The following is a 16,200-nucleotide window of genomic DNA, read 5'->3' on the forward strand; positions in this document are numbered from 1 at the left end:
GTTGCTGGGCTTCTAGCTATACGTTAATTTGTGCCGCTGTAACTCATTATTACGTAACATGGAATCGGTACAGTGGTATGCCTCACTATTATTACCCGTCTTCACGCGAAAGTCGAAGTGCCGCCTAGCAGAATATTTGATCATGGTTATTGGTAATTACGTAGTTCATTATACCTTGTTGAATTCTGAAAGACCTTTCTCGTAGCCTTGCTCCCATTCCCAAACGTTTTTGCTGTCCCCCTTCGCGTCAATGTGTTGGCTTCTTCTCAAGTTCTTGAAAAAGTTAGTTCTACCAACTCTGGAATGGTCGAAATTGTTGAAAGCCAAGACGTCATTGGCCGCCGTCTTCAGTCCTTCTTCAAAGCGCCAAGTTTCGAGTTTTCCACCACCGTTTTCCTTCCAATATTTAGAATGCTCGTCTGCAAGTGCTTTCACCTTCGTGTCGTCGATGGATGGGTCTACGCGGGGCCTCTTAGGAATACATCCTCTGTTGACCATTGTCTGGAATCCCCATTCGCCGCCATCGCCCTCCTGGAACTTAAAGGTCCAGAAGAACCAACCCCAGCTCGCCTTCTTGCGGAGCACCTCCACCTGTTTCTTGCCGTAGGCCGCAACGCACTCGTCGCGTGGTTCCTTGGTGCGTTTCCAAGACTCCTCATCGATCACACACGAGAATTCGCCGACCATGTAATCAGCCTTGTCGTGTGGGTAGTCGATTGACTTGGGAAGCTCATCCGTGAGCTGGCGTGCGTTTTTCTTTTTGTCTTCATCAGAGAAGCATCTGTAGATGTGGGAGTCGATAACAACGTTGTTCACTAGCTTGTTTTCGTTCAGCCAGTCAGCCCATTGGCCGGGCCACCAACCATCTGAAATGACAACCGGCAGAGATTCGTCGAGACTCTGAACAGCCTTGATAGCCTTGGCATAGAACTTCTTCTCGTGGGAAGCGGACTCACTGAATGCCGCCTCGTTAACGACTTGAAGGCCGATAACGTTCTCGTTGGGCGTGCACACGTCCTTCACCACGAAGGGGATCAAGTCGTCGACTATTGTTTTCACGTAGTCGTGGTTGCTAAAAAATTTGGCAGATCCTCCGTTGCTTTCTCCGCTGTGGGCGTCGCCATTCGCGCCGCCTGGCAGCCCATGAAGGTCGACTAAAACACCGATATCGTGCTTGTCCGCCTGCTGGATAATTTTGCGCACGTAGTCCCATGGCTTTGCCGCCTCGTAAACCTTTTGCAGATCGTGAAACTTCATGCTAGACGTGATGAATTTTCCGTTATCAACGTGCCAGTACCCGACTGGCAGCCGGATCGCAGTGACGCCGGCCTCATTCTTCAGCCAGCTCCATTCCTCATCTGATACGTAACTGTCATAGTGGTTCTGTAGCTTCTTGGAAACCTCTTCGGCAGAGTGCTTCTTGACCATTGCAGCAACAGCATCGTGCTCATTGTCGCCGCCCTCTTCGAATAGGTCGTGGAAGATATAGCTTTCCAGGACAAAAAGCGACCCGAAGTTTACACCGTAATTGTAACGGTTGCGGTAAATATCTCTCTTCGAGAGTGAGTTAGAGCTTCCGATATTGGGAACATGCTCTTTGTCATCTGAGATCTTCAGCTTTTGGACCTTCTGCTTCAATTTGTCAAACATTGTTTGTGAATGCTCCTTATTATGGATCTGGTCCCAATGGCTTGGCCCTGCTTAAGGGTTTTATAGGGGAATCACACGCAGTGTATCGTTTGGTACGCGCACCGAAGGGCCAGCCGGTATTCTTTTTTGCGATGCGACCAGTGCGCTCCCTTCCATGTAAGTGCGGGGTGTGAGCTTTGATGCAGAGAGAAAACATCTCGGGCACACCCAAGGTTCATTCGAAGAGTCTCGCCTCAATTTCTTAGCTGTTTAAGCCTTGAACACGCAATTTTGCGCACGTAGACAGGCCCGAGTGTGAAGGTCTAAGACCTGAAAAGTAGAGTAGCTACAAGCCTTCGAGGGCCAAGCCTGTCACCAAGGCTATGCAACTGGAGATTTTTGAGACCCAAATCCGTTATTGGATTTGTTGGCTGGAACGCTTCTTACTTTTGCTCCTCCCTGGTGACGCAGCAATAGCGGGCGCAGTAGGCTAGGAATGCTATTTTTTGTTGCGTATATTGCGATGAATCTCATGTTAGCCGTCTTTATTGAGGCTCGGGGAAAAGGCGCGTTTGTAGCATTTGGAGAAGCGTGCTTCTAACTCTTGGCGTATTGAGCGCGATGCAGAGGAGCTTATGATTTTGTTGAGAAAACTGTACAAGAGGGACGCGAAGTTTGTTGCGCAAAGCTCTATATTTGTTTAGATGTGGGTTATAGGTTTCGAGATACGAAACACAACCTTCGAGCTCTTGGTGAATTTTGGAGATGACATCGGAAAACGCCAGTATCGTACGTGCGTGCTAGCGACCTTCCATTGGATGCTCTTAAAGTGACGCACATGATCTTAACCGCTCTTTTCCAGCAAAAGCCCGGAAGCACAACTCTGTCGGAACCTCTAGAAGATCCACGTGCAACACCGAATCGCGAGGCCGGGGAATAGTCCAAGAATAATTCTATGCATCGGCGTTTCCAGTGCTTTGAAAGATTATCCGTATCTTGCGACCTCGCTGTTGCTTGTCGTTAATGATCCTTAAAAATCGAGGCAGAATGCAAAAAATTCTCCGCGACGGGGAATCGAACCCCGGTCCCGAGCGCGACAAGCTCGAATTCTAGCCACTAAACTATCGCGGATCTTGTTGTAGGTAGAACTAACACAGCCTTTTCAGTGCACTGAGGATATTCACGTGCTCTGAAGGCTTATTGGGCGGACAATTGGAATGCTTCCTTCCTCCACACAAGGTCCTGGATAGGCAGCTTCACATTGAGCCTTCTTAATTATTCCTTCTGATGTTGCGCACGTTCCATACTTGTGTGCTTGTTGGTGCGTATCTAAGTTAACGCGCTCTCTGGTGCTAAAAAAGTTGCAATTATTAGAAGAGCTCACAAGGTTCAGTAAGTGAGCTTGAAGTAATGGAGAGGCCGGCGTTCCTGAGTCAGAAACCGCCTCCTGGCTATGTTGCTGGTATTGGAAGAGGTGCTATTGGTTTTACAACACGCTCCGATATAGGGTCAGGGAAGACGCCCGGCAGAGTAGCAGATGACAGAGAACAAGGCGTAAATCCGGGTGGCCCAGAGGATACAGAAGATGCAGAAACAAAAGCCAGAATCAATCGGAACCAGCGCTTTGAAGATACCAATGGTCTCTCTTTGGTCTCGCACGGATTGGAACCGGACGATAAAGATGCAGATAGAATATACGATGAGGTTGAGGCCCGCCTCGCAAGAAAACGCGTGCACAAGAAGTTAGACGTCGAAAAGGCCTCGTCTGGTAACTCGCAAGGAGGATTTTTGGCGGCGTCCCAGCAGTTCGTTGACCTGAAGCGGTCTCTAGCCACTGTGAGCGAAGAGCAATGGGACAACTTACCGGAGGCGGGAGATATCACACGGCGCAACAAGCGCCAGCGGCTCGAGATGCAAAATGAACGCAAGTCTTACGCTGCTCCTGATACACTTGTCTCTGGTAATATAGACCTCACAAAACTGACGCAGGAGCGTGAAAAATTGCTGGGCCGTCAGCTGGATGAAAGTATAAGTTCATCGGCTACTGGTATAAATGACCCTAAGGATGCAGTTGAAAAGTACCTAGAAGAGCTGGACAATTCGACGCACTTGGCGAACTTGGATGAACAAGCCCAGGACCTACGAAAAACGCGCGCTATCCTAGCCTCATACCGCAAAGCTGACCCCAAAAAACCGCAAGGCTGGATAGCGTCCGCGAGACTCGAAGAGAAGGCCAATAAGTTTCGTTTAGCCAAAAACCTTATAGAAGAGGGATGTAACGAATGCCCTTATGATGCGAATATCTGGCTTGAGAACATACGGCTTAATTCTTCTGACCTGCGTTACTGCAAGATACTGGTTGCCAATGCCCTCCGATTCAATGAAGAAAGTCTTGAACTTTGGCTAAAAGCCATTGATCTTGAGAGAGAACCTCTGAACAAGGTGCGTGTTTTGCGCAAAGCTATACAAAGTTTACCCACATCGGAAAAACTGTGGAAGCTTGCAGTGCAGTATGAAAACGACAAACAAGAAGCGATTAAGATATTGCAAAAAGCCACAGAGCTGTTGCCACACAGCATACCACTTATTACCGCCTTAGTTAATTTGCAAGAGCATACAGTGGCCAGACAGACCCTAAATACTGCTAGACGCAACAACCCTACTACATTCCACATGTGGATGTTGGCTCTGCAGTTAGAAGAAAGACACAGTGAGGCTAGTGTTGATAAATTGATCAAACTTGCCTTGAAAGGCGCCACAGAGCTATCAAAGAATGGGATAACCATCAAGTTTGAAAAATGGCTTCAAGAAGCAGCGAAAATTGAGCTTGACTTTCCAGGGGTTTACCAGAACACTGTGCAAGCTGTTGTAGAAACATCCGTGCAACTGTTTTACCATTCTGAACCCCTTAGTGATTTATTAGAGGCTATTGAAAATATTGCTTCACAGTGTTTTAACACCAAACGTTCAGCATATTGTTGCTTGCTTGAGAAAGATCCTCTGGACATGAGCCTATGGACAAAGGTTATCAAGCACTGCCAAGCCCAATCCAAGCTTGACGAGGTGTATCGTCTCTTCGAGAAATTGCTATTTTCAGATTCTAACGAAGTATTACGCAAGAACTCGGTTTTGGCATTGATGTATTCCAAACTTTTATGGAAATCGGAGACAAGCATTGAAAAAGCTCTCGAAGTTCTTGATAAAAGTCTCAAAGTGGACCCTCTGAATGTTGAATTCTGGCTCGCCAAAGCCAAACTCTTGGTGAATGCCAGGAAATTTGAAGCAGCGGAAAACCTTTACAAAGACGGTGTTATTAAGCTGTCACAGCAACCTGGCTTGGAGAGAGTTTTTTACCGTTACGTCAGCTTCTTGCGGTTCCAAAACCGCAATGAAGAGGCGCTGAAATTACTGGAAACAGACTTTTTGCAACGCGCCCACGGATGTGAAAAGCTGTATTTGCAATGGGGTCAAATATATGTGCATCTTGGAGATCTGCCTCAAGCCCAAAAGTGTTTTGCGGCCGGTGTAAAAGAATTACCTACCAGTGCAAACTTGTGGATCGCGCTCGCACATACTGACAAAGATCAAGTTGGTTCGGCCAAGGCGCGCTCGGATTATGATATCGCATTGTTGAAAGTCCCTCGCGAGAAATCGGAAATACTTCTTGTTTCACGAATCCATCTCGAAAAAGGCCTTGGAAATTTGGATCAGGCGCGCTTGTTGGTAACGCAGGCGCTAAGAGATTTCCCAGCAAGCTCGCTCCTGTGGGTCGAGCATTTAAGACTTCTCAATAAAAAATCTTTGAGAAAAACCGCTTATCAAGATGCACTTAAAAGCACCAATTCAGGCCCTAGAGTCTTGGTGGAGATCGGTTGCCATCTTTTTGGCGAATCGAGCTACGAGAAAGCTCTCAAATGGTTCCAAAAAGCAGCGTCTGCCAGTCCTCTTTATGGAGACGCCTGGATATGGATTTGTCGCTGTTACAAAAAACTTGAAAGAGACCCTTCATCTATTTTTTCGGAAGTTGAAGACATAGAGCCACGGTATGGTCCTGAGTGGGTCAAAAGATCTAAGGATGTCAACAATTTGACCTTGTCCCCAGCTCAAGTACTGTCCCAGTGTACGTCACATGATCAGAAATCATGACTGGGCAGCCGGAATTTTTCAACGTTGAAAACTTTTCCAGAGGAATTAGAGCGGACAGGCGCGATGAGCAGATCTGCGCGCTGCTAGTGTTGCCTGGAATTTATGCAGTCTTTTGCGAAATCGATGGTGCTGTTTAACGATGCGGACGGCGCTAAAGAAGCGCTTGTCTCAGGTGGGTCACCTACTAGTTACCTTTCACCAAGTTCTATTAGCAACGAGTCAAATCAAGGACAATCTGTCAGAGACAGTATCTTCACACAGCAGCTGTCATCTGAAAGGTTCAGTGGAAACTCATATTCTTCTGGGCCATCTTCTATTTGCGCTGAAAGAAGTCCCGCTGTGGATGGAATTGCAGGAACTGGCAGTGTTACCCCACTGTCGAGCACCAAAAACGATAGCCCTAATAATCTAGGAATGGGTATTGGCACTGGTACCCCAGATGCTGAATCGCACCAAGGCTCTAGCGCCACTTCAACGTTGGCTTCACAACCAGCGAGCTCTAATTCGAATGGAAAGACTGTTAAGCGGAAGTACTCGAGAAACGGGTGCACTGAGTGCAAGAGGCGACGCATGAAATGCGATGAAGGCAAACCGACTTGTTGGCAGTGTGCACGATTGAATCGCGAGTGTGTGTACATTATTCGAACAAAGAACCGCAAACGAAGACCCAAGAGCACAGAAGCCTCAAAGGAAAGCGCCCAGGCGGACGCCCTTGTTCGGGAGTCGAATGCCCCCGGCCTTACAACAAATCCGTCAGGAGGATCGCCTTTCTCTAATACTAGCACCGACCTGCATTCTACTTTGCATAATCCTCTGAATACTAGTTTACCAGTTGAAAATCTCTCCTCGTCCATGCCTGAGCTGCCAACTGTCATACCAACAAATAATGTTAATGCGTATGACGCGAACCTCCTGATTCGCAATTTGAATGACATTGTGAATATGAAGCTGAATGACTCAATGATTCACGATGACTTAAAAAGCATGGACTTCTCTGATCTCGATTTCCCAGATCTAACCGCGATTCCACAACAAAGCACATATGCGGCAGTACCAATATCTTTTCTTGTTGACAGCGTCATGACTTTCAACATGAGTTTAGATTCTTTTAAGCTTGGTGCTACTCACGACAAGTTTCTGGAAGTGTTCTATTACGATTGTTTGGATTCTGTTGCGCCGTTTTTTCAAAATCAAGGTAACCCGCTTCGAGACATATTGCTTTCCTTCGCTAGAGGAGAATCTTACCTTCTATCGGCTATTCTCGCAGTTGGCGCTTCCATCTCTCATAGAAAGTCTAATAACGTTGAAGATGAAAAAAGCTATTGCGCCTACCTCTCGCATTGTCTCGGGCTTTTGACGGAACAGTTCAAAGAAGAAAGCAACGTTTTCAATAAAATCGAGCCTATTATTCTAACGGTGTTAATGTTGACTTGGGATTGTATCTATACTATGAACAGCCAGTGGCGGTCACATCTTAAGGGGGTTACAGAGCTTTTCAAGAAGATTAATTCAGGAAGCTCTTCCAAAGTCCTGAATGTTGCCAAATGCTGGTTCAAAGTTATCGAAACATTCGCAAGTATCAGCACAGTACTTGGAGGTGCATTGGTCGATGAAACTGATTTGGACGTCATCTTCGACCCTTATGATTACCAGTACATTGACTCTTTAAAGTTCCTAAACATCATGACGCCTTTGAATGAGTTTAACCTACTAAGGGGGCATAAGGAAGACTTCGACTTGGTAATAAAAGAGGTTTTCAAGGCCCTAAATGTTATCCGGCACTCGGAAAAGAAGTATTTTTCAGAGCAGGAGGGGATCTTTGATAAGAACTTGGACTATCTGCTGTGGTCAAACCCTAATACGGATACATTCAAGCAACAGCTGTCATATTTCAAGATTCAAAAAATTCTTGTCGAGATCGATAGGCAGTCAGAATATGTTTTTATTGACAAAAGTGGGGTCATTCCAACAACAAGTCCTTCACACCCAAAGAACAGCAAGATCATGGATAACGCTATTGATTTGGTTAAATTACACAGTGGAGAAGAAATCGCAATAAGCTGGTATGACATTTCTCATCAGACGCAAGTGCTGTCCTTCTTGTTAATTGTTCTTCTCAAGCTGCTTGGGATTCCAAAAGAGTCTATTGCTATCCAACAGGTCGTTCAAAAGATAACAAGCTTCTTTGGCTTTCTTGACAGTGAAAATCCTCCTCAGAATTTGCGAACGTGTTATTGTAATTTTGCGATCTTGATTGCTGGTCTGAATGCTATAGATGAAAACACAAGAAAAGTCATAAAAAGTTATTACAAGCTAAATGGTGGTCGATTCCAAAGGCTGACGGAACATAACTTGAATAGGTTGGAGAAAGTGTGGTACGGAAATGAGAAAACCTACAAGCTAGAAGACCAAGACGTTTTGACGTGGTAGGTAGGTAACAATATAATTTGGGATAATTTCAAAAATTTTTAATAAGTTGAAATTCGGATTCAACCCACAGTCATCAGGCCTAGTATAGAGTCGATAACTTGGGCTGCTACGATGGACGTAATGTCACCGTTTGTATCGAACGCGGGGCTAACTTCGACAACGTCAGCTCCAACGACGTTAAGACCTTCCAAGCCATCAAGAACGGTGAGCAATTCTCTTGATGTGAGTCCACCAGGCTCTGGTGTTCCAGTTCCTGGCGCCACAGAAAGGTCAAGCACGTCAATGTCAACAGTTATGTAAACAGGTAGGTCCCCGACGCGCTGCTTGATCTGGCTTACAATCTCTTGGAAACCTAGAATGTCAAAGTCGCGGGCCACAATTTTTTGGAATCCGCACTCCCTATCGTGCTTGTCATCTGTGGGCGCAATGAAAGGTGCTCTTATACCAACATGCATGGACTTGTCACGAGCAATGTAGCCTCGCTCGTGAGCGAAATGCAGGAATGTCCCATGATTGATGCTTTGAGTTTTTGTAATTCCGCCGCCCAGAACCTTAGGGTCCCAGGTGTCAATGTGAGAATCAAAATGGACTACCGCCAAAGGCCCATTATGCTCAGAAGCTGCCTTCAGTGCCATAAGTGTGACAGTGTGGTCCCCGCCAAGCGTTATCACTTTAGGAGCTTTTAGGTCACTCTTCAGCGTAGTCTTGTTGTAGATGGCCCTTTGCCCTCTATACAACTGATTTAGCGCGATTCTGTTATCATAAGGCGTCATAGGCACATCCCCGCAGTCCACAATCTTATAGCCTGCATTGTAAGGGTCAAGCTTTCTCAGTTTGGATCCGGGAAATCCTCTAACAGGCAGTATTCCACCGCCTAGTCTGCGAGAGCCTTGTCTTACTGCATTTGGGCCAAACCTAGCTCCGGGCCGGTAAGACACCGAGGTGTCAAAGGGAGCACCAACAATTGCGATGTCATAAAGAGGTGATTTGCCGTCCGTGCGAGATCCGAAACACCGCTCAATTGGAACATGCGCAAAGCTAACAATGCCTGCGAAAAGTTCCAAATCATTGCTCAAATCATCATCTGGAAACTCAACAGGATGCTCTTGGTAGAATCCGCACATGGCCTTAAATTCGGGGTCCTCGTCTTCATCGAGATTGAAGCTACGTTGGCGCACTTCCGCCGCCCCTGAACCATCGTGGCTTGCTAGGACTTCGCCGAAGACTTGATCCAAAAGATCGGTTCTGTGGTTGGAGAAATGCCCCTGGTCAGAGATCACATACGCGAGGGACGAGCCAGCAAGGCTGGTAAGACATCCCACCCAAGTTACTTTCATTTCTTGAAGGGCTCTGGGCTATAAACGACCTAACAAGAGAAAAAGTGTAAGAATGAAGAGGAAAAAGGACAGTTGATGTTGAGAAATGTGATTGATAAATACAATGCGGTGGTCTTCAATCCTTCCTCCGCTCCCTTTGAGCATACCGTCCTTGGGCGGCTTTTTATGAGTCATTTTGGACTTTATAGATAAGCTTTCTTGAAGTAGAAAGTATAGCCGAGCTCAACAATGAGAAACGAAGAATAAGACCCGAGAGGATGCCAGGCTCTCGGGATGGCTGAGAGCAGTTACTCACAAGCCTTCGGGACTACACTGATTTCTTTCAATGGCTAGGCTAATAGAGGAGACACCTCGGCATAATTACGCTTCCATTCCTGGAAGCGCAGCGCCTGAGGAGGTCGAAGTAAGTTACAGAGATGAATTCAGGCAGATCGGGAAAAACGCTCTTCCTCTTATTGTAACGTTCGCGCTACAGACGTCGTTATCGTTCGTTACTGTAGCCTTTGTCGGTAGACTAGGGGCGTTGGAATTAGGCGGTGTATCCTTGGCAAATGTAACTTTCACAGCAACCTCAGCAGTGTTCCAAGGCCTTGCGACTTGCTTAGATACCTTGTGCCCGCAAGCGTTTGGTGCAAAGCAGTATCAGCTAGTCGGTCTTTACTTCCAGCGCGGACTCGCTATCAGTTTGGTGTTTGCCTGTCCAATAGCATTGTTGTGGTGGTACTCTGAACTGATGCTAGGCGCGATGGTAGACGACCAGCGTCTTGTGAAAATCGCAGCGCGATACTTACGAGTGATGGTGACAAGTATTCCTGGCTACGTTACGTTCGAGTGCGGTAAGAAGTACCTGCAGGCACAGAACGATTTCACTACTGCGCAATACATTCTGTTCGTATGTGCCCCTCTCAATGTGTTGCTGAATTACTTGTTCGTGTTCCGATTCGGTCTGGGTTTTGTGGGAGCGCCTATGGCTACTTCGCTTACTTTCACGTTGATGGGCGCTTCTCTGGCCACGTTTATCTGGTGCAAGACTTATAGAGACGGTACTACCAGCTGCTGGAGTCCACTCAAGAACTGGAAGCCCATCTTTGCAAACTGGGGTACTATGGTTTCATTGGCGATCCCAGGGATCATCATGATCGAGGCTGAGTTTTTGGCGTTTGAATCACTTACGGTCCTTTCTGCGAAGTTCGGAACTGAGTCCCTTGCGGCACAATCTGTCATTGCGTCTATCCAATCTTTAACGTTTCAAGCGCCATTTTCAGCAGGAGTTGCTGCATCTAACAGGATTGCATACCACATAGGTAAATCGCGCGTGCGCGCCTGTCAAGTTGCCTCCCGGGCAACCTTGATCTACATCGGCTTTTTGATTGGCACTGCGAACCTTCTATTCTTGGTTCTCGGCAGGACTATAATACCTTCTGTTTTTAGCAACGATGAGGGTGTCATTAAAATTGCATCTCAGGTGCTGCCTATCATAGGCATCAACCAGGTCTGCGATGTCCTAAATGTCCTTTCTGCTGGCATACTGCGAGCACAAGGCCGCCAGAAGATCGGCGGGGTACTCAATATCATTGCCTACTACCTCGTGGGGCTGCCGATGGCTATTTTCCTTGGATTCCGCTGCAAGTGGGCGCTCCAGGGATTTTGGGTGGGACTTGGTTGCGGTATTCTATTTTTGGGACTGAGTGAGCTATACTGCGTTTGGAAATCCGACTGGGCTAAGATTATACGCAACTCGCGGCGGCTTCACAAAGATTCGCCAGCGGTGTAGTCACGAGGCTGTTGGAATCATAATTTTCACGGCTATAGGGTTTTACGAGCCTCTGCTGGTTGTGCATCTTGCAGCTTAATGTACACCGCGCTAATGTTTTAAAGCTTTCTTGCTCAGAACCGTGGCAGTACAAACGTCCGGCGGTATTCGTTAAAGAGCCTCAACGGCGAAATCCAGCCTTGTGGCATGCGTCGCGATCTATCTGATTGCTGGGGCGTCGCAGCCGAAGGCGTTGCTTCGCAGCAGAATGCGAAACAACAGTGTGGCGCGCTTCTTCTGATCGCAAGAGCGTTTGCAATTCAAACATTATACTACGTGCGCTTCTTTTCAATTTTACATCTCGATATCATTGAGAGACCTTTTCTGTCAACGCTACGGGCGCTACCGCCCAACATGAGCTACAACGTGAAGCTGACTCTAAAATTCTTGGGCTGTGTACGCCGATAAAGAAGGGATTTTTGATTGGACTACAAAATCTTGTAAAATCACACAACAGACATTTTCCTCAAAATGTCCGAGGAACATGGCACCTTTTGGCTCATGGCAGTCTCAGCATCGTTCATTTCCTCGCGGATTACAGTTTAACATTAGCATCGCGGCTCATTTTATTATGTCACGTGCCAACATTGGTTTGCGCATACCGGTTTAGAAGACGCAATAACGTTAATATTGATGTATAACAGCTCTATATGTTTTAAATGGCGCGCAAGCTTTGTTAGTCTTCTACAAGTTACAATTTACCACCAACAAGTAGCTCTGGAGTGTATTTTGATAGCAATGGTTCAAACTACCGAAGTTAGCGGAAAACCTTACATTCACGATTATGGGGCAAGACTAAGCGAAGGTGTGTCCTACCTAAAAGAGTCTCAAACCCTTATTTGGGTCGACATCTTTCTGAGTGAAATACATCTGGTGACGAACATCGATGACCCTAAGAGCTCACACAAGGTTGTCAAGATCAATTACGAAAACTACATTGGTGAATACCCTTGCGATAAGGATTTGCCTGAGCGCGTCGGGGTGGTGTTCCCTGTCGACTCCGCGAGTGGTGTGAAAGATATCTTCTTTGCCAGTAAGTACGGAATCGGGCGGCTGTCGCTGGAAACAGCACAATGGAAGTATGAAGTTCTGTTCTCGTCCTGCGAGCAGACCAAAAACAAGGACTGGAAACGTCTCCGCTCCAACGACGGCAACGTCGCGCCCAACGGGGATCTATATGTCGGCGTAATGTTGGACTTCCATATCGACATGGACCGCAGCGCGGAGCCAGAGGGCTGCTTTCTGCGCGTCGACCTCAAGAAGCGCGCTGTCGAACTTGTCATGGACGGCTTGCACATTCCTAATGCCATTAACTGGAATCCTAAGAAAGATACCATTTTTCTAACGGACTCTCTGAACTACAAAATCTGGACGGCTCCCTACGACTCCCACAGCGGGCTTCCCGCGCTAGCCCAGAAAAAATCCTTCATTGAATTCAAGCCATTGAACTCAGAGTGCTCGGATCCTGAGCCTGATGGATCATGCATTGACCCCCGCAACGGCAACCTGTATAGCGCCGTGTTCAGCTCTCACAAGGTTCAACTATTTGACTCGCAGGGAACCCTGCAACGCAATCTAGTTTTCCCAGACACCGCAAACGTTACGTGCTGTTGCTTGGGGCCAGGTGGTGACTTATTTGTCACGACGGCTTCTCGCGATGTACTTCATGGCGTGAAAACTTCTGGGCCAAATGGCGCTCTTTTCAGGGTTGCTGCGGATCTGGTCTCTGACTCAGGCGACGTTCCATCCTCAAAGCCCAACCCTGCTTTCTAGTTATACACTACTTACGAACTAAACAAAGATCTCAAACCTATCCAATACAGAACCCTATAGTAAATATCTGAGAGCCTCTTATCGCTTAACTGAGCAGGTGGTGCTGTCATTTGTGTCTATTGTTATTATGATCCTAATTAAACATCAATAAGCTCGCGTGGCGTAATGGCAACGCGTCTGACTTCTAATCAGAAGATTGAGGGTTCGACCCCCTCCGTGAGTGTTTTTTTTTTTGGTTTTCTTTGACTAAATTCTTTGTAATTTAATTATTCATTTTCGAGTACCTCTTAATAATGAAGTATTTCTAATAGGGAATATGTATACGTTCAAATATAAAATACAGGGCTTCGCATCAACAGAATATAGCGGGTCGAGCAATTAGCCTAAGAACTAACAGGAAAACAATCAGTTATCATTACAATGTCAAAAGTCGCAATTATCATTTACACTCTGTACGGCCACACGGCCGAACTAGCAGAAGCGCAAAAAAGGGGCGTGGAGGCTGCCGGCGGTGAGGCCGATATTTACCAGGTTCCAGAGACTTTGAGCGATGATGTTATCAAAGCATTGGGTGGGCAGCGTAAGCCTTCTTATCCAATTGCAAGTCGCGAGACGCTCGAAGAGTACAACTTCTTCCTATTCGGGATTCCAACGCGCTTTGGTAACTTCCCAGCACAGTGGAAGGCATTCTGGGACGCCACTGGTGGCCTGTGGGCCAAGGGCGCGCTGCACGGCAAAGTTGCTGGCGTCTTTGTCTCGACCGGCACGGGCGGTGGTAATGAGACCACCGTCGTTAACTCGCTATCGGTGCTGGCCCACCATGGCATAATCTACGTGCCTTTGGGCTACAAGTTTGCGGGGGCCGCCTTGAGCAACCTGACGGAGATTCACGGCGGCTCGCCATGGGGTGCTGGTTCCATTGCTGGCGCCGATGGTTCGCGCCAGCCTTCTGCGCTGGAGCTCGAAGTCAACGAGTTCCAGGGGAAAACATTCTTTGAAACCGCAAAGAGATTTGGTGCCCCAGAGGCCACTGTGTAAATTTTTATATCTGCCATCGCTTATTGACTGCGAAGGGCCGGTGTGGCCCCACGCTCTTTACCTTAAAACTTTAGAATTGCTGCCACGGATGTATTCTTAAAACTGAGATCCCTCTTGTCCAACAGCTGCTTATTCTCTACTACTCTAGAGCTGGTTAATGGGGCTCGGGCCTTGGACCTGCTTCTCTGCGCAGGTGCGCATCTCTTGTAAAAGGCCTAGACAGTTCTCATTGATAGTGCGCGTCTCCATATTGTCGCGCACACAGGTCTCGTACTTTTGCATCAGTTGGCCGCACTTGGCCATTACTTTTTGAACGCTTGGCACCTTCTGTTTGATACATACCGACAAGTCTCTCTGCCGGAAAGCACATTGGCCAGGATCATCCTTGTTTTTAGAGATGCATTTATGATACTCTACAAATTGTTGGGGGCAGTTTTTAGCCACATCTTCCATAATAAACTGGTCCAGGGCGTTTGACATGTCTAGGTGTTGTGTTACTACTTCTTTTGTTCTTGCTGAAGCTTAAGATATCTTCTTTCGATTTGTTCTCATTCAAGATTTTTATCTTGCAAGCAGTATATGAACCGAACTCAGCTTCAATGGCAACTTGGAAAGCTTGATAACAGACGGCTGTACGACTTAGTACTATGCAGCGAGCTGGAAAAGCTGAGAGATGCAAAGCCGATTGTCTACTCACATAGAAAGGCCTCGTTTCCCATTGGAACCACATCACTCGATTTCGATTCGACAGGCCAGTTTCTATTGTCCAGCGGGGAGGATGGAAGTTTAGCCCTCTGGGCTCTCGACGAGGGCCATAGCGAAGGAAAGCTAGTTAATAAGCGCATTCAGTTTGCGGCAGGAGAGTCGAAGGAATCTGTGAACCCATCATCCCGCCGGGTGCACGTTACGGCACGAAGTCCCGGCGGAAAAGCCCCGCGCTTCCTTACATCAGTGGAGTCTCGCCCACCAGACTCCCTGCAGGGTCCCAGGGAAGCATCGCACGCGTTTTCTGTGACTAGCGTGAAGTGGTATGGACCCGACAACGGTCTCTTCTTCACAGGTAGTAACGACCACAAGGTTAAAATCTGGGACACTAACACCTTCCAAGTGGCAAGCTCCATTGATATTGCTCACCGGGTGGCTCAGCTGGACACACTAGGTGATCTTCTTGCTGTCGCCAGTGAAGATTCGCACCCCCGGCTGATAGATTTAAGATCAATGAGTGCCGCCATATCACTGGGCGTGAAGCGCTCCGACATGCGTCACGGCATCAACGCTGCAAAATTCTCACACACGAGTTCAGGTGCGAAGCCTCTTCTGCTTGCCACTGGCGACGACGACGGCAACGTCCGCGTTTGGGACCTGCGCATGGGCAACCGCTGGCTGTGCGATCTCACCGAGGCAGACACCCTTTCAAAGTCGCACGCGCGCTGTTGCAACGACCTGTGCTGGGACCCGAGCGGCTCGCTAAAGCTTGTCACCACGGGAAACGACGGTAAATGCAAAATGTGGGATCTTCACGAGGGCGGCGCCAAACCTCAGCTTGTGCGTCAGCTCGGTGCCACGGACCTTACGTCCAACCGGTTTCGTCGGCGCACGTCCCACTACCTCATGTGGCAGGGGCCCTATGTTTTTTTTAACAGCGACCACGGCGAAATCCTCGTGTACCAGAGCCATAGCGGTCTTCTGTGGCATGCATTTGAGTACCCGCTGCGCGTTGCGCAGCCCGAAAGGCTCCGATCAACCCCGAAGCTACAAAGCATGGCCATCCAGACCCGTCTTGCCAACACGCTGGGCGTGAGGCTCGTTTTGGGTACAGACAATACACACGGAAGAATTCTGGAGTATCGAGTGTAGGGTGGGTGGTCTTGCTGCCCGATTGTCGTTCTACGTGCGCTGACAGTCAAAGAACTGCGCTGTTGGGCGAGCTCTGTGCACGAACGGTGCACCATTATGACCTACTGTCCACGTCCGGCATGGGCTACCGACCGGATCCCTTTTACGCAATTCTGACTCCGGAGTTGCCAGTGCGAA

At 47.8% G+C, this 16,200-nt stretch overlaps 9 protein-coding genes and 2 non-coding genes across 11 annotated transcripts; 7 read left to right on the forward strand and 4 right to left on the reverse strand.

The window, feature by feature from the left end:
• Window positions 1–168: 168 nt before the first annotated feature.
• Window positions 169–1,650, reverse strand: MRX18 (17-beta-hydroxysteroid dehydrogenase-like protein; the record flags this gene model as incomplete). Its single annotated transcript, XM_002552501.1, has 1 exon — window positions 169–1,650. One exon carries the CDS (start codon window positions 1,648–1,650, stop codon window positions 169–171), a length of 1,482 nt encoding a protein of 493 aa, XP_002552547.1.
• A 1,038-nt stretch (window positions 1,651–2,688) lies between these two features.
• On the reverse strand, window positions 2,689–2,760 carry KLTH0C07436r. Its single transcript has one exon. It is a non-coding gene; the product is annotated as a tRNA-Asp (tRNA).
• Window positions 2,761–3,039: 279 nt separating this feature from the next.
• On the forward strand, window positions 3,040–5,775 carry PRP6 (U4/U6-U5 snRNP complex subunit PRP6; the record flags this gene model as incomplete). The annotated part of the gene is made up of 1 exon (XM_002552502.1): window positions 3,040–5,775. The coding sequence occupies one exon, from the start codon at window positions 3,040–3,042 to the stop codon at window positions 5,773–5,775; it is 2,736 nt and encodes a 911-aa protein (XP_002552548.1).
• A 102-nt stretch (window positions 5,776–5,877) lies between these two features.
• Window positions 5,878–8,205, forward strand: LYS14 (Lys14p; the record flags this gene model as incomplete). Its single annotated transcript, XM_002552503.1, has 1 exon — window positions 5,878–8,205. The coding sequence occupies one exon, from the start codon at window positions 5,878–5,880 to the stop codon at window positions 8,203–8,205; it is 2,328 nt and encodes a 775-aa protein (XP_002552549.1).
• A 59-nt stretch (window positions 8,206–8,264) lies between these two features.
• KLTH0C07502g (agmatinase) lies at window positions 8,265–9,542 on the reverse strand (the record flags this gene model as incomplete). Its single annotated transcript, XM_002552504.1, has 1 exon — window positions 8,265–9,542. The coding sequence occupies one exon, from the start codon at window positions 9,540–9,542 to the stop codon at window positions 8,265–8,267; it is 1,278 nt and encodes a 425-aa protein (XP_002552550.1).
• A 325-nt stretch (window positions 9,543–9,867) lies between these two features.
• Window positions 9,868–11,316, forward strand: KLTH0C07524g (MATE family efflux transporter; the record flags this gene model as incomplete). The annotated part of the gene is made up of 1 exon (XM_002552505.1): window positions 9,868–11,316. The coding sequence occupies one exon, from the start codon at window positions 9,868–9,870 to the stop codon at window positions 11,314–11,316; it is 1,449 nt and encodes a 482-aa protein (XP_002552551.1).
• A 672-nt stretch (window positions 11,317–11,988) lies between these two features.
• On the forward strand, window positions 11,989–13,128 carry KLTH0C07546g (regucalcin; the record flags this gene model as incomplete). The annotated part of the gene is made up of 1 exon (XM_002552506.1): window positions 11,989–13,128. The coding sequence occupies one exon, from the start codon at window positions 11,989–11,991 to the stop codon at window positions 13,126–13,128; it is 1,140 nt and encodes a 379-aa protein (XP_002552552.1).
• Window positions 13,129–13,279: 151 nt separating this feature from the next.
• Window positions 13,280–13,351, forward strand: KLTH0C07568r. Its single transcript has one exon. It is a non-coding gene; the product is annotated as a tRNA-Arg (tRNA).
• Window positions 13,352–13,548: 197 nt separating this feature from the next.
• KLTH0C07590g (KLTH0C07590p) lies at window positions 13,549–14,166 on the forward strand (the record flags this gene model as incomplete). The annotated part of the gene is made up of 1 exon (XM_002552507.1): window positions 13,549–14,166. The coding sequence occupies one exon, from the start codon at window positions 13,549–13,551 to the stop codon at window positions 14,164–14,166; it is 618 nt and encodes a 205-aa protein (XP_002552553.1).
• A 144-nt stretch (window positions 14,167–14,310) lies between these two features.
• MIX14 (Mix14p) lies at window positions 14,311–14,646 on the reverse strand (the record flags this gene model as incomplete). Its single annotated transcript, XM_002552508.1, has 1 exon — window positions 14,311–14,646. One exon carries the CDS (start codon window positions 14,644–14,646, stop codon window positions 14,311–14,313), a length of 336 nt encoding a protein of 111 aa, XP_002552554.1.
• Window positions 14,647–14,745: 99 nt separating this feature from the next.
• On the forward strand, window positions 14,746–16,023 carry RAD28 (Rad28p; the record flags this gene model as incomplete). Its single annotated transcript, XM_002552509.1, has 1 exon — window positions 14,746–16,023. The coding sequence occupies one exon, from the start codon at window positions 14,746–14,748 to the stop codon at window positions 16,021–16,023; it is 1,278 nt and encodes a 425-aa protein (XP_002552555.1).
• Window positions 16,024–16,200: the final 177 nt, after the last annotated feature.

This window comes from Lachancea thermotolerans (genome assembly GCF_000142805.1).
Source record: "Lachancea thermotolerans CBS 6340 chromosome C complete sequence".
Taxonomy (NCBI): domain Eukaryota; kingdom Fungi; phylum Ascomycota; class Saccharomycetes; order Saccharomycetales; family Saccharomycetaceae; genus Lachancea; species Lachancea thermotolerans.